The sequence below is a fragment of the Strix uralensis genome, chromosome 11, assembly GCF_047716275.1.
Source record: "Strix uralensis isolate ZFMK-TIS-50842 chromosome 11, bStrUra1, whole genome shotgun sequence".
NCBI lineage: Eukaryota > Metazoa > Chordata > Aves > Strigiformes > Strigidae > Strix > Strix uralensis.
The window spans coordinates 14,155,974-14,177,946 of NC_133982.1; the positions used below are offsets into that span (position 1 = coordinate 14,155,974).

The 21,973-nt window shown below is 41.7% G+C and overlaps 1 protein-coding gene across 2 annotated transcripts in view; it reads left to right on the plus strand.

Moving 5' to 3' along the window:
- Nucleotides 1–314: 314 nt before the first annotated feature.
- The window catches only part of IGF1R (insulin like growth factor 1 receptor), a 193,837-nt gene continuing 172,178 nt past the window's right edge, over nt 315–21,973 (plus strand). The window contains exon 1 of one of the 2 annotated variants that reach the window (XM_074880068.1): nt 315–1,057. In XM_074880068.1, the coding sequence (XP_074736169.1) occupies nt 964–1,057 (94 nt within the window). In that variant the 5' untranslated portion in view covers nt 315–963. The remainder of the gene's footprint in view (nt 1,058–21,973) is intronic. The other variant, XM_074880067.1, reaches the window with a different exon arrangement.

A 21,973-nucleotide genomic window follows, 5' to 3' on the forward strand; every position in this document is an offset into this window, starting at 1 on the left:
GCGGGGGGAGGAGGCGGGGTGCTGAGCTGCTCCGCTCGCCCTGCTGCTGCTTTGTGTGTGTGTCCTGGATTTTTCTTTTTTTTTTTTTTTTTTTTTTTTTTTTTTTTTGAGAAGGAGCTTGTGGCAGTGGCGCCGAGGAGAGGAAGAGGAGGAGTAGGGGGGAAGCCTTTTTAATTCATTTTCGTTCCAAATTCCGCATTTCGAGCCTCTGCAGCCAGCCGGACTTGTGTTGTTGTTGTTGTTGTGGGTGGTGGTTGTGCGTGGGGTGTTTTATTCCCCCCCCCCCCCCCCCCTTCGCTGAGCGGGGAGAGGAGCCGGGGGGATCCCGCCAGGGCAGCCCCGTCCCCCCGCGGAGGGACGGAGAAGCTGTTGTTGTTTTGTAATAAGATTGTCTGGGTCGCACCCCCCCCCCCCTTCCCCCCCCCCCCCCCCCCTCGCAGCCCTCCCAGTTTTTGTGTCTCTGTGTGTGTCTGCGCGCCGCCTCTGTGTGCGGTGTTTGAAAATGGAGGTTGAAGATGCAGACTGCCAGCCCCGATGTGCCTCATGTTTGCGACTCCTGTGCACGATGTACCACTGCAGCCAGCGCTGAGGAGAGACGGCGGCGCCCCCCGCCCCGCCGCCCCGGAGCCCGCCCCGCCGCCCCAGAGACAGCGTCGCCCCGGGGCTTTCATGCCTTGTTGTTGTTGCCGTTAATACATCTTGAATATCTGTGTATTTTTGGTGTGGTTGCTCCGGAAGATCAACACCCAGGGACCTCAAAAACCCTCCGGTTTGCCAGTCCGAAGGGTCTTGTTTTTTTCATTTCTTGAGGCAACGTGGATTTATTTATCCTGCCCCGCTTCTCGTCCGCCTTTTGCCTCCGTTGTTTTTAGAGGACGGGGAGAGAAAAGAAAGCGAACAGTTTTGGACTTTTTTTTGTTTTGTTTTCGGAAAGGGGGATTTTGTCCAATTAAAAAAAGAGGAATGAAGTCTGGCGCTGGAGGAGGGTCCCTCGCCGTCGTCTGGGGGTTTCTGCTCGTCTTCGCCGCACTTTGTCTGTGGCCAACAAATGGGGAAAGTGAGTATGGTGCGTGTCGGCGGGGGGGGGGGGGGGTCGGCGAGGGGCCCCCGGGCGTGTGAGGGACCCCGGGGTGTGTGTGTGTGAGGGGGTGTGAGGGCGTCAGCTGCTTGTGTGGATTTGGGGGTGTGAGGGGGTCGGTGAGGGGCTCCCTGTGGATTGGGGGGGTGTATGTGTGTGAGGGGCTGAGGGGGAGTCTGTGTGCTGTTGAGTGTGAGGGGCTCCCGGTATGTGTGTGGGGAGTGTTGTGTGTGTGGGGGCTGTTGTGTGTGTGGAGGTGTTGTGTGTGAGGGGCTCCCTGTGTGTGTGGGGGCTGTTGTGTGTGTCGAGGTGTTGTGTGTGAGGGGCTCCCTGTGTGTGTGGGGGCTGTTGTGTGTGTCGAGGTGTTGTGTGTGAGGGGCTCCCTGTGTGTGTGGGGGCTGTTGTGTGTGTCGAGGTGTTGTGTGTGAGGGGCTCCCTGTGTGTGTGGGGGCTGTTGTGTGTGTCGAGGTGTTGTGTGTGAGGGGCTCCCTGTGTGTGTGGGGGCTGTTGTGTGTGTCGAGGTGTTGTGTGTGAGGGGCTCCCTGTGTGTGGGGGGGTGTGCATGTGTGTGAGGGGCTCCCTGTGTGTGGGGGGGTGTGCATGTGTGTGAGGGGCTCCCTGTGTGTGGGGGGGTGTGCATGTGTGTGAGGGGCTCCCTGTGTGTGGGGGGGTGTGCATGTGTGTGAGGGGCTCCCTGTGTGTGGGGGGGTGTGCATGTGTGTGAGGGGCTCCCTGTGTGGGTGTGCATGTGTGTGAGGGGCTCCCGGGGTGTGTGTGTGTGGGGTGTGTGGGGGACTCCCTCTGTGTGTGGGGGGTGTGTGTGTGGGGTGTGTGTGTGAGGGGCTCCCTCTGAGTGTGTGGGGGTGTGGGTGAGGAGCTCCGTGTGTGTGGGGGGGGTGTGGGTGAGGGGCTCCCTGTGTGTCTCTGTGTGTGAGGGGCTCCCGGAGGGTATGTGAGGGGCTCCCTGTGTGTTGGGTGTGTGTGGGGGTTCCCTGTGTGTGTGTGTGTGGTGTGTGGGGAGGGTTCCCGGCGGGTATGAGAGGGGCTCGCTGGGTGTGTGTGTTGGGTGTGTGTGAGGGGCTTCCGCGGCGCGCGCCGTTTCCCGCCGCGGTGAGCGGATTTCGCCCCTGCCCGCGGGGATCTGCGTGTTTTCCTCCTGTTACGCGTCTGCTCCTCGGGCACGTTTAACGACCCGGGGCTGCACGTCTCCCTCCCCATCCCTTCCTTCGCCGGCGGTGGCTGGCTGCTTTTACACACGGGGTGGGCAGAGCCGCAGCCCCCAAGCCGGAGGAGGGGGTCGCGATGCCCATCCGTCCCCTTCTTTGTGTTTCCCCCACCTGACCCGCGTACTACTCGTGCCCCCCCCTCCCGAGCCCGGCGCGGTGTCTAGACCTCTGCAACCAGGGCTGCGAGCTGCGTAGTAAACACTTGCAGGCTGGGAAGAACTGTGCTTGCTTTCCCCGCATGGCAAGAGCTTGATCTTTGTCAATATTTAGAGGCTGTATGCAATAACCTGCCATAGTGAGTGAAGAATTCCTGGAAATAAGCGCCTTGCCTTTTATTGCCGCTTTACTGCCGAGGAAGGATTTCACTCGCTCTGCTCGGGGTGCAGAATTACGGTGGCATCCCGCAATCTAAAGGTCACAGTCTGCTGTTGTTGTTTTTTTAAAAAATTAATTTCTCGGTCGATACTTTACGTTCGTGCATAAACGGAAACGTTTGATGGCGGGATGGGCTATATTCTTAAAGGTGATTTTTGTTTTTCAAGCAGCTGTTGTTGCATCTAGCATGAAGGTTTGTGCAGCTGACTTAGCACCGTGCTTCCTCCGTGTGTGCCAGTGCTGCACCGAGAAAAACGTGGTTCATTGTGCGTGACCGCGCTGCCAGCAGCCGGGTCCCCAGCGCCCCGAGCTGCCGGGATCCCTCCTGCCGTTTCGTGTCTGTCTGTCTGGCTTGCTTGGGAGTTGCAAAAGCCCCGACTTTGTTTTTGTGCGTTTCAAACCTGTGATTCTATTGCAGTGCCCGCCCCCTTCGGGCGCAGGGGGAAATAAAGGGGGCAGGGATGGCTGGCGCTGCCATTGATTAGACTGCAATCATCACCGTATTAATCCCGGTGCTGATCAGTTTTCTTCTGGTATGTCGGACTCAGGCTGGATTGAGGACCTCTTGCATGAAATTAGCCTTCCCTTGTTTTCTGGGGTATTTCTGTAGACAGGGAGATGGTAAATGTGCCTTGGAGCCCAACCATTTTAAAAACTGCTCTCTCTCCTTCGGCGTTTGCAGAAACAGGGATGTTTCCGTACTGCATCTTGTTGCTTTAATTTCTTCCGCTGTGTGTTTTTCAACATACTCCTTGAGCTGTTGCTGTGTGCCTCTCGCTTTCAAAAGGATACGCGTTGTTGGAGAGAAGGAACGGAGAGATCACTTTTCTCCATTTTAAACCTAAAGGGAAAGAATTTAGGAGCTAGACAGGCTTCTCTAAAAGTAGTAGTTCCAGGTTAAAAAGGAAGGCACGTTCTTTGGATGCACTGACAATCAGGCTAACTAAAAAAGAAAAGTAAGAAGCACATAGATGGAGTCAGTAATGCGTCTTGAGTAATACTGTGTTTCATTAGCCAGTGAATGCCAATTAACTCCTTGCAAATTAAGGCCCAACGTAGGCTTTTGCGCTGTAGTGGCAGGGCCAGCTAGGGCTGGAGAGCCGCAGTCTTACTTCCACGAGTTGAACTTTTTGGCTAGAGCTGTTTTCAAGAGGAAGGATTAATCTCTTGAGTTTAAAAACAAAACCCCAGTGCCCTTCTTCAGGGAAGGGCTTACACAGGATCGAATAGTGTGGAGAAACAGAGCAGGAGAGAAGGAGGAGATCTGGTGTGTCCTTAAACGGCTAGGATACACGCTTACAATTTTTTTTTCTTGTCTTACCTGGTACAGAACACCTTCAAATAAAAATGCTCGCCCAGCTCTGGCAATAAAATAACACAGGAACAGTATGTTAGGGTTTTAGGTTCCAGTCCTCTGAAGTGTTTGCGGTTTCCACTTAGCTAAAATGACCCAATTAAGAACCTCCCAAATGAAATATCTTCTTCTGAAGAAGATCTAAGCATTTAAATATGGGAAGATATGCTGAAAAACTTGTTTTAGCTGAATACTGTCTCTAATCGATCGTCTTTGTAGTTTACAGTTTAATAGCCTTTGTTTTCATGAGTTATTGCTGAAAGAATTTTGCTGTTAGGGGGAAAAATGATCTCCAGAGCAGATGTTTTGCATCTCTTCATATTCTTCTCTCTCCCCACAATAGTGGAAGGAAGATTAATCTTAATTTTTATTTGTTTTTCATATATACTGTGTCGTAGCTAAAAGGCACTTCCATTTTCGGTCAAACAAGCAAGGCATTCCTAAATAGGAATACAAAGGAGTTACAACTGGAGGGGAGAGACCCATCCCTTTAATGCTAAATTATCTAAAATCTGTTTGTGGTTATATGACAGAAACCTCTTTAAAATGCAGGTAGCTTCAGTGGAAAGCTTCTGATTGAAAAACAGTCATAAAAAAATTCTGAGAATTTCCTAAGATTTTCTTTAGAACAGCACAAAAATAAAAAGACCCTTGATTATGATGAAGTATGTGCTGGTGTAACTGCATTTGATGTATAAAGCTACAACTGCTGGAGACTCTTTCATCCTTGGGGTGGGTTTAAGATGAAACGTAAACAGAGTGTTTTCTACCTTGAGCTTGATGGGGTTTTGATTTTCACCCTCGTGTAAGTTTACAAAGGGAATGTCTAGAAGGGAATGAGTTAAACATTTAGAATAAAAATAGTGGTTTTAGGTTTGATAATACTTCAGACTGATGGATATCTTGATGGATCTGTTCATGTTAGCTCTGAGCTTTTGTTTGTCTATCCAGGTTATATTTTGTGTTTCTGGTGTTAATAAACAGTAGCTCATGCTGTGTGTTTAATCTCTCTCCCAGGTTGCTTAGTAAAAACCCTCATGACCTCCCGAGTGTCAGTGTTACACACACCTAGCTTTCACATCAGCGTTGCCATATACGCCTAGTGGTTAGTGAAGGTTGTTACTGGGAGTTGGATAATTCCTCCTGTAATTGAGGTTGTGAATAGAAAATGCCAGAGCATTTAAGGAATTGGTGTCAGCCGGGTTCACCAGAAAGAGGAGAGGAGGAAAGTGTTCAGGGAGTGATGGTGATTGGAGTCCATGGGAAGGAGCAGTGAGCCCGGCAGTACTTTGACTTTTTTGGTTGTGTTAGATTGTACTTTCAAAGCATTTCCATACCAGAACTGGAGCAAAGGCTTGCATGACTCAGAAACTGAAAGGGTTAGGAAATGGTAGTGACTTAGCTAATATCAGGCAAAATGTGTTGAGAATGTGAGAAGGCAGAGGAATGGGTGTGGAAAGAAGATGTATGTTAGAAGTTTCAGTGCTGAACCAACTTTTGAGAGAGAAATACTCTGTGTAAAGTGAAGGAACTTTAACTTAGTTCTTAAGTATGTTGTGAGAAGTGAGGAAAGGAAGGGGCTACAGAGAGTGAGAAGACAGATCAATTAGTTTAAATTCAGTACAACAGAAGGCATGATTTATTGGGTTTAATAGGGAAATTGCTCAGATTTGATAAACTGTTATGTTAGTTTTTATGTCAGCTTTTCCCTGACCAGTTGTTCCTTCAAACTAATTCTAGAGTATAGTTAAAGCACAGCTCCCGTGACACTGAAATTGTTTTAATCTTGAAATATACACGCAAAATCTACTGTTGAGGAATTTCCATGTGATGATTTTTGAAGCTGTCTTCATTGGTAAATAATTAATTTCTATCAGTATATGTTACCTTGGGAAAAGTTGATTCAAATCCTGTTTAATTTTCTGCTAAACTGGCACTTAGTAAGAAAATCTTGGAGGAGAATGTCTTCAGTGAGGAGAATTTTTTTTAAGTATCTAACATCTAGAATTAAAATACATAAATACATTTCTGGGCTGAAACTGTTAGCTTTAAAGGACTATTTCAATTGATGTTTAACTGAAGCTTTTTTTCTTCCCCAGTAATTTTTTTTTTTTTTTTTTTTTTTTGCTGAGGTAGATTTTACCAGTGATCACTGGACCTACTAATTCTCTGAGACCAGAAGAGGCAGTTCTGTTAAATGATTAATTATATTGTATGTATGTTCCATCTGTGTGAATTGTGAGCTACTGCAAACTTCATTGTAGAGAAGTTTGTTTATGGTCCTGAACTTTGAGAGAGAGAGGAAATAATATATGCAGGAAACCTGTTTTTCTCACAGTGGATGTTAACTTTATGATCCCACACAGAAAACTACTTACCTAGCTCATCATCTGTAATGGCCCTAAAGTTCATAACTTACAAAATGTGCTGAATTAAATTATTTTTTAAAAAATTAGACTGTTTAGATTATCTGTAGTTAATAAACTTCATGAGCATTATTTTACTTTCTTGAAAAGGCAATGACTGAGAAGCAATGGCAACTTTCTGAAAAAGTTCTTTAAGCTTTGGTTTATGAAATTAAATACTTTATTTGGATTTTAGTGTAAAGCTTTCGCATTTGGAAATGCTTTGTGGTGTTATCAAGTAGCAGCTGTTTTTTATTTATATGTGTGAGTGCGCACATAGGAATGGATAAACTGCAGTTTATTATTGAAAACTATTGTGTATGCTAAATTTTAAAAAAAGCTGCAGTTTGAGTAATTGTCTCGAGAGTCTCATAATTAAAGTTGTTGCAGATTTGTAGTTTCAGTTTATTTCAGATCTTTCTGACACAGTTGAGCTTTTAAGGTTTCTGGGCTTAGGTGGTAATGGAACATGCTGCTTTTAAGAGTTCTGTGTTCAGAAAGACTTCAGGAATGCAATGATGTGTTTGAAAGGTAGAAATACTGTTTTAGTATTTTGATATATTTGACATGTATAATTTTTCTATCACTAAATTGTATAGACAGCTCCTTTGTGTAGGTTAGTTGGATTAGTTTTTATGATTTATGAAAGCCACTTTAAAAAGAATAGTTTCAAATTTTTTTGTATTGTACAAAAGCAGAACTCAACAAACAGTAGTTGATGAAGACACATTTGTGGTTGTTAGTCAGCCTGTCCTGTGTGGGGTTTTTTGGTTGTTATTTTCCCTCTTAGCCAAGTCATGACAGGTACAATCTGGACTGATTTCTGTAGTACTATATTTGTCTTTTTTGTGTCCAGAACTGTCTGGGTCAAACTTTGAGGACCAGCAAACGATTAGCAACATACAGTGTTCATTTATATATTTCTGTGCTCTGCAGACAGAGCTGTACCCAGTTTCAAACTCAAAAATAGGCTCTAATTCCTTTAGGCAGGACTGGTTGTTTCTGCTAAATAAGTTTGATAATAGTTTGATTTATTCATTAATTAAGGAGATGCATTCTCACAAAACTGGTGTTAGCATGGTGGTGTATTGTGAAGGTTTAACTTTAATTTATCAGTGAAAGTTTTGCTTTTTAACCTTTGCAAATGCTAAATATGAGCAGTTCCCTTAGGATATCTTTCAAGACATCAATTAACTACTTCAATGTTGAGATCGTCAAGAAGCGGCACCAGGTTATTTAAAATGTGCTGAAAAGCAGAATTGTTATTTCTTTATTTACAGATTGATTTGCATGACTTGTAAGCTTTAATGTCATATAATTTTATTTATTTAGTAATTTTGGAATATCCAAACATCTCAATTTCCTACTACTCTGTTTCTTTCTTGGTAAATTTGATGATATGAGCAGAAATAAGCATCTGTAAGTTTCAGTGACTCCCCTGATAGTTTTTCAAGGAGACTGCTGTCTTTGACCTACTCAGTGATAAGGCACCTTACACCCCAATAAAGTACTAAGATTATTCCTCTAGAAGAACGAATCCACTTAGTAAATATTTTGGTAGAACAGCAAATGTATGCTTTTGTAGCAACACAGTCATTTTAGTAATAACTTGAAGCAATAATGCACATTAAGATTGTCATTGAAGAGAAGTGCTGACCAGATTGTGCTTTAAGAACTTCTTGCTATGCTGTTGACTTAAGAAAAAGTGTACATTACACAAATAAGAAACTTTTTAAGGAGGAAATCGGTCAACTGCACATGTATGCTTTACTGTAATAGTTCATAAAATAGGTGTGTGTCCTGCTTTTGTAAATACTTAGTTTGTGAAGATGTGTGTTTTGGGCAAGTCCAGTGACCTAATGAGTTCCGTTTGCTGTGTGTTGCCAGTCAGGCACATGTTACTGAAACAGCTCTGTGACCAGTCAGGGCGAGTGTTATCTGCAAACCTCTTATTGGTGCCATTACATGCTGTAAAGATAGCTCTGTTTACTTGGAAGTGTGAGCATCAACTCTGATCAAAACACTTTCTCTTAACAGGTGGGCTTTTTTTGGAGTTTTTTGCTGAACACCCCTTCTCCCTGTGGAAGGGAGCAGTGGCAGAATGTGACAACATCAGGCGAATGGAGAGAATATTAGACTTCTTAATGCTTGAGGCAAACTTTAAATGTGTGGGTTTTTTCCTGCTGTTGAATGGGTGGTGGGTCATTTTTAATGATTGTTTCTACAATCTTGATAGTTTTTCTCCTTCAGTATGAAGAATTCACAAATTAGTACACTACTCATTTAAGTCAGCTACTTATACAAGTGGAGGGTTTGATTGGAGGCAGGAAAGAATTTTTTGAAGTTCAGAATGCATGAAATGAATACATGCTGAAGTAGTCAAAGATCCCTTGTACTTTATCAGAGAGCAGTCTGCTTGAATGAAAGGTACTGTACCTGCTGTTAAGTTTATAAACTTGGTTTATACAGATTACTTTTTAAATTATTCATGATGCTACATTACAAGTATATCTGACAGGTTTAAAATAAATGGCTTGATGGTAAGAGGGAGCATGCATAAATTAGAGCTGGGATAATGTGCTCTTTGAAGTATCTCTTCCATTTGTTACTACTGGAATACAGTAGGTAGCTGCAGCTGAATGTGTGATTCTCAAGTATGGAGCACATCATTATCTTCAAACTGTGTTATAGTGGCAGTTCTTATGCAAGACAGATGAGATGAAGTGGCAGGGAGGTCTAAGGTGCTCACTTTGTATTCAGTTATATACACATTTCTGCTGAAACGTGGAAAGTATTTATGGTATGAAACTTCTGTAAGCACAGCAGTTGAAAGGGTCTGCCAGTAGCTGTGTGTTGGTAAGGTTAGGATAGCATCATAGTCTTTTATTTACTTTTTTTTGGTAGCATTGCTGTGGTTTTGTAAGAGGTGTTTTAGCAAGGTGCTAGGAGGGTCTCCATTATACTTAGTGGGATACTGTATCTGGTTTGCTTATGGATCGTGGTACTCAGCTTGAGAAGTCTTCCTGATACGTATGCACAGGAGAACTTCGCAAGAGCTGATCTGTTGTGTTTGGGAATGGCTACTGGTAGGGAAGGAGAATTCCAGATATCTTGGGTGCAAAACTAGTTTCCCCAAATAGAAATGGACACAGTACTGTTTTTTCTGATTTTATAGACATTATATTTGAGAAGCAAGTTTCCAAAATGGTTTATGGTGTAGAAGAAACCCTAAAATGCTGTGATGGAGCAGCCCTCAAAATAATCAGAAGTTTTTTTGAAAGTGGAAGGTCTTAACAGAGATTGATAATTCAAATCTTAAGTCTTAATCAAATGGGTACAGCATTTTGGAGAAAAGTCTTGGAGTGGTTTCCTCATTATCTGCATTGCCTTCAGTTTAGAGTCATCTCCACATTTTGTCCTTCTACAAATAGTATGTTTAGCTTCTCTGCTGCTCTTGTCACATCCCCTTGGGTCCCTCCATGTGAGAGTGGTATGTACCTTGAAAGGCTTAAAAGCACATTGCAGATACCTGGCAGAAGAAGTGAAGGCACTGGCGCTGCACTGTTGGAACACACACGTGCCTGCACTGCTCAGCTGGTATTAAGAGTAACATTCGGCTGTAGTGTTAGAGTTGATATTGCAATGGAAATACCTTGTTTGTCCTATCCCCTGTGCTTTTTGCCAGGGCAGAAATTACTTTCATTGCTGTGTTATTGTTATTCTCTCCTGGGGCTTCTGATGTGTAGTTAAATTGTTAGTGTTGTCATCTTCAGTCAAATTTCATGTATCCCACTGGGGATTTGGTTTGTTCTCCAAAATACCAATGGAGTTAAATGGTGTGGATTGTTCTCATTAAGTTTTCAGGTGGTTCTACTTTTCTTTTAACTGAGAACCAGTGCTGAGAGACACTTAACATGATGATGGCACAAACTGTTAAGAGTTCACAGACCCACTGGGCTGGAGTGGGGATCCCACTGGAATTGCCATGGTGCCTGGCTGCCATGATGGGATTTTTAGCTGCTGCTTCTCTCCAATGGTTCTGTATCCCCAGCAGGTGGAAGCAGCTTGTGGTTCTGTATTGATTGCAGTTAACATTATCTTGCAGTTCATTGTGGCTAAAGTTTTGTGTTGTTTTGTTTTTTTGAGATGGATGTACATTTTATTGGTCCCTTGCAAATGCCACATCTCCTGCGAAGTACGGAGGGAATGAACATCCAGCTGTGTTAAGAGATGTGTGTAAGTTACTGTTATTGTGTGTACTTTGTTCCTTGTCATTGGACCTGAGAGGTACTAAGACTGGCAGAAGGAAAGTTGCAAACCAGTAAGATGTATGACCATTTGTGTGTGGAGAAGGATGCCAAAAGTCGAAGGGTCTGTTAGTCCTGTTGCTCATGCACCTTGGGTACGGAGATTTTGTTTCAATAAGTTATGCTTATATTCCCTTGCAGCTCTTCCAGTGGCTACACCCACGATGGAGGTTGAGTCTATGCAGTTGTTACTGTACAAAAGAGCAAAAATGGGGTTTAAGAAAAGCACGTTTGTTGTTCCAAACTTGAGACTTGACTTGGTTTGAGACTGTGACTTGAGCCTGCCTGGGTCCTGTCTGGGAGTGACTGGAGGTTTTGGTTGTATGTTTGTTTCCTTTGTTTGTGCGCTAATAAAATGTTTGTATTTTTGTCGTATTCGAGTAGGCTGACTATGTGGACAAATATTTTCGTTGATACTGTGTCTCAACAAGGGGGATGTAATATGTATTTAATACTTAAATTAGGTTATGAGAGTCCCTTTTAAAATTCAAGCTTACATATGCTTCGCTGGGTTGTGGTTCTAAAATGTGGCCAGTGTTACCAGTGAATGAACAAAGGTCCTTTCAAGTTGGTTCAGTTGTTATCCTACAGAAATAAGGCACAGAGAGAGAAATGCATTTGAGTGTGTGTGTATGTGGCAGTGGTTCTGGACTTCAGCAGAAACATGTGTGAAAAGGACATCTGTTTTTACATGGTTTGTGTTTTGTGTATCTCTCGGTAGTTCATTGTTTAAAGAAACATGTTGCATTAGCTGTAAGGCTTTAGTGCCAAATGCCCACTGATGAGATGTATTAGGGTTTTGTTGTTCCCAAGCCATACTGAGAAACAACAGCTTTACAATTCAACACATTTGAGGAAGATTACAAAAAGAATTTGGGGTGGATCGCAATCAGCACTTCAAAAGCAATAGCTTTGGAGTAACTCCGCTATAACACAGCACAGCCCATGGAAAAACACTGTCATCTTAACAGATGCAGTGTTATTTTGGAGATTCCACTGTATAAATACATGGACTGTGGTTAAATTGTGATGGCAACAGATGCAATCTCAGTTCTCAATTCTTTCATCTCTTTAATATTTAAGAATACCCCATAAAGTAAAATTAAAAAACAGCACCAAGGCTGAAAATATGCCTTCTGTAAATTGTTGGGGCTGTACCTTTTGGGCCTTGTTTCATTTCAGATACGTCACTGCTGATTAGACTTGGGCAGAGTAAATGCTCATTTCTGTGAGGGAGTCTCTGCAAGTGCTGCTACTCACGGTTTATTGTACAATTAGCATATGAATGGAATTATTCAGCTACACTTAAGAAATGTCAGCAAGATTGAAGTCAGAGTTGGTTAACCTGGCAAAATGATATTTCTAGTATTTTTCATGAAAGAAAGTGATAGTGTGAAGACAAGAATTACACATTCCACTGGCTAAGCCAGCATTGTTTGAGGATTTTCTTGATGTTTTTGTAGTTGATATCAGTGACTTTATTTTTAAATTTGTCTGCAATACATTGCAGTGTTTGAGAGTGAGAGAATTGGAATGTGGGAATCGGATGTTGTATCGTAATGCCACACAGTTGTGTTCACATTTGTTTTTCTTTCCAGATTTGGTTTTGTTTAAGCACTGATTTGACAAGTATAAACTGAGAGCAAGGGTCTCTTTGTTTTTTTTTATGAACAGCAAATAAAGCTTAGCAAGATGTTCTTATCAATGCATTCACCTCTATCCATCCACTAGTTGGGTAGAAAAGCCTGAAGGTAAATACTGTAACTGGATTTTAAAAAGGGACAGATAATTTTTGTGAGCAACAACATTGGTAGTCATGCATGCTAAAATAGGGAGTGATCACATCTCGTGCTTCAGAAGCTGACAGTATGCAAGGGTTGGGAAGAAATTGTATTCCTCCTCCGGGTGTTTGTATTTCCCTCCCCATTTGTAAAATACAGAAATGCTATCCTTGAGGGGTGGTTAAGGGGCTTTGTTTTTAGAACACTGACTTGACATCAGATGCTCAAGTGACTTTGTCATCCAGGTGATGGCACTTTCGCTGGGAAGCTGTGCATTGTCAGGCGTTTGAAGCAGCAGAAGTATGAGGATGGGGGTGTTGGAATCAGCTGGCTCATAAGGAGATAGTACATTACACTAAAAATAAACACCAGATCTTCACAGGCGACTGTTGAGATTACCTGGTGTCACATGCAGTTAGAATGAAACAAAAGTTGAGGTTGTTTGAGCATGGTTTGGCCTCCCTGTGAGGATGTGCTGTGATGCTGTCTGTTCGTTCCATAGGACTTCTCCTCATTCTCCAGGAGCAACCGCTCACAGAAGTGTGCAGCTCTTTAGTGTTTCTTGTTTGTTGCATGTATGGCCACAGGCCTTGTTTACTGCAGTATCAAAATACTGTGCTGACCTCAGGATGACTGTCACTGCTCATAGTGTCTCATGTCTCGAGTTCATCTTTAACACCCTCGCAGCTTCCCCCAGACCTGGTAAGATGAAGTGATGTGAATTCTGTTTGATTAGGGAGAAACAAGTGGGGCAGAAGTGAAGAGCAGAGGGGCTGAGGACATAATTGCCATGTCCACTGATTTTTGCAGGGGGAGGGAGCTGCTTTTACGATGTCTGCATACCCTGGTTGGGTATATCCCCCTCTGTTCTCCCTCTCCAGCAATACTCAACCTGTCGATGGTGTCGCATGGTTGCTATGTCGCTCCTTGATGTCTTGGTTGAAGAAGAGCATGACTGCAAGGCTGGCTTTGTTGGTGTTGAGCCTGGTGCCCAGAAAGTGATAAATGTAGTTTTAGGCTGTGGGTCTGTGGGATGCTGTGCACAGTTGTAACTGCTGAGATGTTCAGATGGTGGAAGAGTTCATTTTCCTCTCAGCTGATTTAACTAGCGAGTTAAACTGGTTCATGGAAGGGCACGATGGGAGCCTGAGGGGATGGGATTGTGTGGTTGAGAATGGGGTGATGGCAAAGCAAAACAAACGGTTGCTTTAGCACAGTTCTCCAACGAGCAGTTACTCTCTGCTTTTCATGTCTGTACCACGAAAGGTGGGTTTTGGTGACTTAGGCGTGCATCACGCGGGACTTTGGGACTGGAAGGGGAAATACTTCCTCCAGGTTAGGGAGCATTTGGTATGTGGATGAAGTGTCTCTGCATCAGCTCTGAGGTGCAGCATTGCAACCAGCAAGGGGCAGCTGCCAAAGGCAGGGGCTTCTTACTGAAATGGCTGTGAATCTGAACATGACGATTGGTGTGTGACCATCCAGCCATCTTCTCCAAGTAGCTGAATTATTTTTGTTGAAATATGGGGAGTTTGTTTAGCAAAGACATGCTTCAACAAAAGCTGCGGATTGAGTGCTTGATGAATGTGGTAGTTTTACAGAATTAACAATTCTGATGCTTCTATTGGGCACTACAACTCTATATAGTTTCATAACCTTCTGGGGGAAATGTCATGAATTTTGGTCCAATTTATCCTTTGAGTTTATTCTTTAGTATGAAGGCCTCAGAGCACTACTAGCGTATTAAAATTTTTTCTCTTTTATTGAGATGGAGTGATTTTCATAGTGAGTTAAAACAGCAAGCAGGAAGAGATTGCTTTAAATACACAGTTTTAATCTCATTTTGCATATTTTTAGCTGGATTTTTTTTATTGGCTCACAGCTGTTAGAACACCTTGATTAGCAAATACAACCTTTTTGGAAAGTACAGGCTTTTTTGCCAGTGAAAAGCATTTGCTATTTCTACACATTCATGTAAATGATTAGATGCCTTGGATACATTTACTCAGATCCTTAATTTTCACATTTTTAAGTGACAAAATGGCAAATGATGTATTTTCTGGTAGATTACTTCTCATTTGTGTTATTTTTTTATTTGGATGGAAAATGGAATTTTAATTGAAATGCAGAAAATCTGAATTATGAGAATTAAAACTTCAAGTATGATGGGCAGGCATGATTTAAAGAAACATCAACAGAAAAAATGGTTTGTCATTGTTTTTCAGAAGTTTAGAGCTAATAGATCTTGCCCACTGACTACTTCACAGGTTTCTATGCAGGAGTCCTTTTAAATTTGGGATTAAGTGCTTGTTGAACTGAACGGATTGAGTAAACTGAAATGAGGCACTTGCAGAAGTAGCTATTGAATGTGAAAACTATCTTGATATTTCAACAAAGGGTGGCTCCAAGAGAGCACTGAACAGTAAATTCACCAGCCCAAACTTTTTTGTGTAAATTATATGCTTACTATTTTTATTTTATTTAAATTACAGTAGGCATTTGCCCTAATATATGCTGTTATAATTTCATGTTAGATTTGTAATTAAATTTATTTTTAGAAGAATGCAGTTAAGTGGTTTATATAAAATGATTTTCTATTTTTGTAAATGAAATAATTGTTTTTATTGACTTAATTTCATGCAATTTTTTTTTTTGACTTGGAGGTTATGTAAGGAGAAAAATTAATGATTTGAGAGTATTCTCATAATATAAAGAATAGAAGATTCGTTGCCACTAGTTAGGGGCACTGGTAGGCAGAGTTAACTCTTGTTTAGGCATGTTCAAACTGAGTGGTGGATGTTATAGAATGTGGTACAATGGGTTTATATAATAAATTTTATTGATTATTCTTCCTGGTTAAGGTATTGTATCTGCATTTGAAATCTGACAGGGAGGTAAGAGTTGGTCATAATGTGGTGATATCTCAAGATGCCCAAATATGTCACAGTCCATGGCAAATCTAATGGACAAGTGCGTGTTAATTGTGTGTGAGCCAGATTTGCTATTTTTAATTTGGCCTCGCTATCCTGTCTCTTCACAGATGAAATGTGAAGGCTAAGGGGAGTTGAATGATGAGTCATTATTGAGTTAGTAAAATCACAATTGATCTCCATTTCCTGTTGATTCCAAAATTACTGAAGTGTGAAAGCTGAGAGTGACTGATGACTTCTCGGAGGGGAGTTTGAGGGTGGAATGTGGAAGTGACTCTATCTAAAGTAATTTAATGCTGCCCTGGGTATTAGTACAAAAATGTCTATAGTGAGAACAGGTGTGTGTCTGAGATGGGAGGCTTGGAAGAAAGTGTGATGGTCTGGCTAGCTGAGTTACCTAGAAGTAATGATAATCTGGGCACTAAAATATGCTCCTCAGCAAGTTAGGGGGCGAAGAGGTTTCTTACGTGGCTACTGATAGAAGTTTAAGATTAAATTTTTCATTAGTCTCCTCAGTAGTGGAGATCTCTTCTGATTGACCCGTGTTTCTCACACTTAGCTCAGAAGATTTTTATCTTGAAATCCCTTTGCTCCCGGGTACTGTTTAATATGAAAGTCTCCTGCTCTTTTGCAGCATGGATGCAGAATGAATGTCAGACACTACACAGTGATAGAGAATGGGATGTAGGGACAGCAGTGTTGCATGATGGAGAAAATCTTGCATATCTGGGTTATTGTTTGCGATTACCTTTTGATGAATCCTTGAATTCTGCAGCTTTGTTCTGATTAAGTGGGATTAATGATCTTTTGACAGATACTAATTAGAAGCATTGGGGTAGCATGTGCAAATAAGATTTAATTTTTTTTTCCTAGAACTTAGGTTAGCAAAACTTTTTGTTAGGAACTATTGTGTTACATTACTAGACTCTGCCCACATTGCATATGTGAGAGTAAATTCTGCTGCAAGGGGATTTGTTGGAAGAAATTAAAGGGAGGATATATACTGTTCTGAGTTATATTTGGAAGCAAGCTGTAAAGAAGTCTTGAAGTATCACTTTAGGAAGAGAAAACTTAGTTTAGTTCCCTGGAGGAATAAAAGGAGGTGTGAGGTAAGGCTGTCCCTTCTCTGTTTATTGCATCCCTCACAAAATTCTGAATTTAAAGAATTTCTCTGAAGTGGCATTTTAGAAGGCAAAATAACAATCTGTGTTCTGTCTATGACTATTCAGATGGTCTTTGAACCGTTGAAACTTGTCATGGATGTACACTCTGATACGAAGTGTTAAAACAGAAATAGGAGAAGGAGAAATACAGTTTTTCCTTGGGAAGTGTGTACCAGCTTTTCCCAGTGTTGCCATATTTAGGATAGTAGAAAACTGAGAAGGGGGGGAAAAAGAGATGGTTGATCTTACTGTCTGAGAACAGCTTGGTTTTCAAATTTATAAACAAAACAGGAAAAAAAAATCTTCCAGGCTTTTTGACAGGCTAGGTGTGTGGTTTTCACATTCAGGAAAGCTGATTCAGTTAGTCTGGCTTTTGCAACGGAAGAACCAGAGAAATAAATTGCTCTGAGAGGGTGTAAAGAACTTTCCTTTCCTCTAGAAAAAGTTGAGCAAACATGGAGCACTGAGTTGCATGGTGAAAATTTGGTGAAGTGTGGAAAGGACACTAGTTTTCAGAGAAGTATGATGTTCCTTCAGGGTGTTGTGAATTCAGAAGTAAGAGCTGCCACGCTTAAAAGACATCTCAGTCTTGCTGAGGGTTATAGGAGCTGCAAGAAAGCTTTATTAGGAGTGATCATGGCAGTTCGTAAAGCTGTTGCTAGCAGAGAATCTTCAAGTACTTAAAGCCACACCTTGGTACCTTATACCTTGTCTTGTAGGATCTGTGTTGATATGTCCCAGTACAAAAACACTTTGTTAAACCAATTAAATGCATAATATTTTTATAATACTTATGTTCTGGAAAAATCAATATGACCAGTTTCCCTTTGAAATGACAAGAAGCCTGTTGTGCTGACAAAGTAGAATGCATTAGGAAGTGGTGCTTTGTATCCTCTCAAGAGTAATGTGCTCTTGTTTTTTCTTAATCAGCAGGATGTTCTCCTGTATGTCAGATGTCTTAGTTGTTTTTGTGATCTGTATCAGACAAGAGCGAGGGGAAAAAAAAAATGTCGGAGAAACAGAATAGGTTTAAATGCTTCATAGCAGCGGAAAGCCTGCAGCCCTGTATTTCTCTGTTTTTTCTCTGGTAATCGCCAGGTTAGTGTTGGACACTTTGTGTTTATGTTTGTGTTTTAAACAATAAATAAAAGAACAACTTGCCCTTCAGAAGAACATAATGCGTAGCCTGCTGAAATACTCTGGAGCATAACAGATATAATTAACCCTTATCCCTTTAGCTTGGTTATGTTTCAGAAGGTAACGCGAGATGTCTAAAATGGCTAAAACTGCTTATTTACCAGGCCACTGAAGTAAGGATTTTTCAAGTTGATTGTCTGAAAATCAAACCTCTTCTTCCTCTCTCCATTGCCTTCCCCTCCTTCCCTGTTTCCTGATCTGCAGTTCTAAATTTGTAATAGGTCTAGTACTGATTGCACTTTTTTTTAAAAAAAAAACTTAAAAGCAGCCATTGAGGAGAGAAGTTTATTTCCTGTCACTCTTGCTCAAGGCTATAGAGACTAGATCTTGGAAGTTTAGACACTTGTTCAGGCCTTTCAGAGGAATTCTTAAAAGATGCTTTGCTCTTGATGCAATGAAGGAAGGGCAATGACTTGAAAGGACTGACAGCACACCAGGGTTTGGCTTACTGCATGAATGAAACTTGCTGTGATCCTGAAGTATTTGGCCTTACTGACCAGGTGCTCAGGTAGCACAAATCTGTTCTGAACTGTTTCTAAGATAGTTTTGGTACTGTGTAGTGGAAGTGGGCTGAAATGAGAGAGAACCTGAAATGCTTCCAGCTTTTTTTTCCCATCTTGACTCTTCTTGAAGAATGTGAATTAGTGTGAGAAAGTGTTTGTAGCTCCCACTGGGTCAAATAGAGGTTGAGATAAAAATGCGTATCTCTGTGTGTATTGTAATATTGATCGTCATGTGGTAAATAATTCCTTGGCAGCAGGATTACCAAGTCTGATGGTTCATCTGTAAGTTTTGGTACAGTCTTGCTGCTGGCTCTGTGCTCAGACCTGCTTTTTGTTCTTTGATGGATATCTTCTTCATTACTTCCTTTTGACCAGCCTTTCTTTTCAGATAAAATGTCATTCTTTGGATTGGTTAATATGGCTGAAGCTTGCTTGATTTGTTAGTTCACTAGCTACTCTCTTTTTGTTAGGATATTTTAATAAGTTAACAATCTCCACAAAGATCCATTCCTGTCTCGTGCTCACCTTCCCTAGCATGGGTGTGTTCATATTCACACCAAAACAAAGATTACTTTGGAGTCTTTTTTTTTTAATTGTTAGTTTTTCTGTTCCATTTATAAACTAATTTGAGTCTGTTCCATGTGGTGCATTTTAAGGAGGAGCACTGACCTGTGTGTTACTTTAGATTACTTCTCTTTTTTTTTTTTCCCCTTTTCCTGCACAAGTTGTCTTAGTTGGAATTTTTGGATTAATTTGGCGAGGAATATCAAAATATTACTTGGGTTGGAAATAAGATAGTTCAGACTTTAGCAGCATAAGTGAAGCAACTCCAGCTCTTAGAAGTTCTGGTCTGATTCATTTGTGCTGTCTTGTATTTTCCTCTGTGGTTTAACTCAACTTCGGGTATCTAAATTCAGATTAAAGCATGATTCTTCAGTGTTGTTTACAGAATATGGTATTCCTATGTCCTCTGTACCAAATGTAGCTTGGAAATAGGTCTGTATGTTGACTTTCTAGTTTGCAGCTTTGTCTCAACTGAGGTGGCTAATAGCTGTGTGCAGGCTTTTGTGGAGATGCTGGGTGGAACCGGAGCAGCTGGGACACTAATGTGTGACTTTATCAGGCCTAATGCAGGGGTGCACAAAACGATTTTACACTGTGGTGGCTGTTGGGTGTGTCAAGGTGAGCCAGTGTCTTGGGCTAATAGAGAAGAAAAGGAAGGGCAGGTAGATGTCTTCCAGCAGTCTGAGTTTGGGAGGGGAAGATGGTGATGGGGACAATTCTGCTTTTGTTGTCCACAGAGGACACCGGAGATGACTGTGGCTGTGGTGCTACCCAACGCACTAGGGGACTCCATTTTTGGGTAGTCACTTTTTCCAAAGTGGACTAGAAAATTTTCTGTTAAAGACAGTGTGTGACCTCTCACAGATCTGGGGGGTGGTTTGTGAATTTAGAACTTTCTCTGTGTCCTAAATTGCTGGTTAACTGTGGAGGAAATAGGGAGACTGAGTCCTGGTATCTGAATCTGAATGAAGCTGGCGTATGTGGTAAAGCAAAGCACGGGCTGCTCAGATGTGTTTTCTTAATGTGGAACCAACTAGCCTTGCACAAATACCGTGGTTTTCTTTCACAACAGCAGTGAGAGGCCAGTAGAGCTGTCGGACAAGTGAGGTGAGGCCAAGGACTGTCCATCAGCTGTGCTCTCTAGATGATTTTTGCCTTCAAGCTAGCAGTTGGAAAAGAGGATTTCATGTCTTCCTGTTCAGATCCTTTTTACCTATGCTCTTTTCTGTTCTGTTGATTTCTGTTTTTCTTTCTCAGATGAGACTTAGTTTAAAGCTTTGCAGTATAGCTGTGTTCAAGTGTGTATGTGGCACTGTTACCCAATGTAGTTATGCCATCGAACACCTGCCCCATAGGTGCAGTTTATGTTGGCAGGAGTTGTTTGGCTGGTGTGACTTGATGAGGCAAATTGTAACTACAGTCAGAAAAATCTCCTCCCCTTTTTTTTTTTTTTTTTCCTTGAGTGACTGTAGTGGCACCTCCTTTGCAGTAGAGATTAAATTCTTCCTTTACCTTACAGGATTGGCAGCTGGTTTCACTATACATTGGCGTGGGGGAATGAGGATGCGGGATGCTGCAACTAGTTCTGGAATTTCAGAGCTTGGTGAAACCTTTCTTATGTCTGAAGGAATGGGTCTTGCCAAAGCTTTGTTGAATGTGAAGTAGTCTGGATCCAGAGAGAGATTTTATTTGATGCAATCCTATAGCCTAATTCTGAAGTGTTTTGAGCAGTTTCTGACCGTACGACAGTCTCCTTCATGTGAAGAGAGGTGCAGAATTATTTCTGCTGATGGTCCCTCTGTTTGAGCGATGGTAGCTATCAGCTAATATTTTTTTTGTCTATCTTGCACAACACAGCTGTATTGTTACTCATGATAAGAGTTTTAGAATGCAGTGAAACTAAAGAATATGTCATTCAGGTTTATACATTTAAGAGCATATTACAGGGTTGATGTGGTTTCTCTTGCTTCCCTTTTTCTGTCTAGCTGCTCCTCTTGTTGCAATGGATAAAGTTTATTATTTAAAGTAATTTAACGTAATTTAAGTTCTCTAAGGAAAGATTTCTCATCACAGGTTAACTATAAATATGCTTACTATAATAATTTAAACATTAAGTAGTACACCCTGGTAAACAAAGACAGAGCACTTTGCTGAAGAAACACACTTGCTCAGCAGGCAAAAGTACCAAGTGAAGAGAGAAACTGTTTTTGTGAAAAATCAGCATCATTTAGTAGTTAGTAAATCCCAATAAACAAAAAAACCAACCAACAGCCCTCCCAAATGTAAATGCAAAATAGTTAACTTTCATTTTGTGTCAGAATGTTATGTTTATGTATTTAAGTGACAACTGAAACTTAGTGATTGAATTGCATTGGTTAGAGCTAGTCCACTCTTCCATTCTTTCACTTAGATGTTTTTTTCTCCTTGATGTTGCCCATCTCTTCTTTCTGGCTCAAATTTCTTCTAATTTTTAATGTCATCTTCATGACCAGAACAAATAGTGAAATAATACCAGGGAGTTAGCAAAACTCAGTTTAAGTATATGTTCTCCAGCTGTACCTTTAGCTAGGAGTGGGTTGAGTGTGCAGGGTATAGGGCAAAAATAATGATGACGGAGATCTCCATTTCAGCTTTGCTTTGATTTACCCTCTGGAATGAGTGTGTGCAGCTGCAAATCCCAGTGAAGGGAGGTGTCTGAAGTTGGAAGTGTCTCAAGCATCCAGGTTTGATATTGCTGTTTTATTTGCCTCTAAATCCAATCTCCTGAAACTTCTTACATCCTGTTCTTCCAAAACTCTTCACCCCCAGTTTTGGCTCAGAAGGGAAGTGTAATAGATAACCCCTGATGATGAGTTGCTGAGTGAAATGTGCCGTGGATGTATTTCTCTCACCCAGTTGGACCCACTGCTTTCTTATGGGTGGATTTGTTTGAAATGCATTAGGGCAACCTTTTTGCATCCCAGGTCTCCAGAAGTACCTGCCAGAGAATCATAATTCTCCTGCTTGCTCTGCCATTCCAATCCTCTTCTAATAAAAGTGGATATTGTGACAATAATTGCAGTTGCCAAGCAATAGAATTCAGTATAGCTA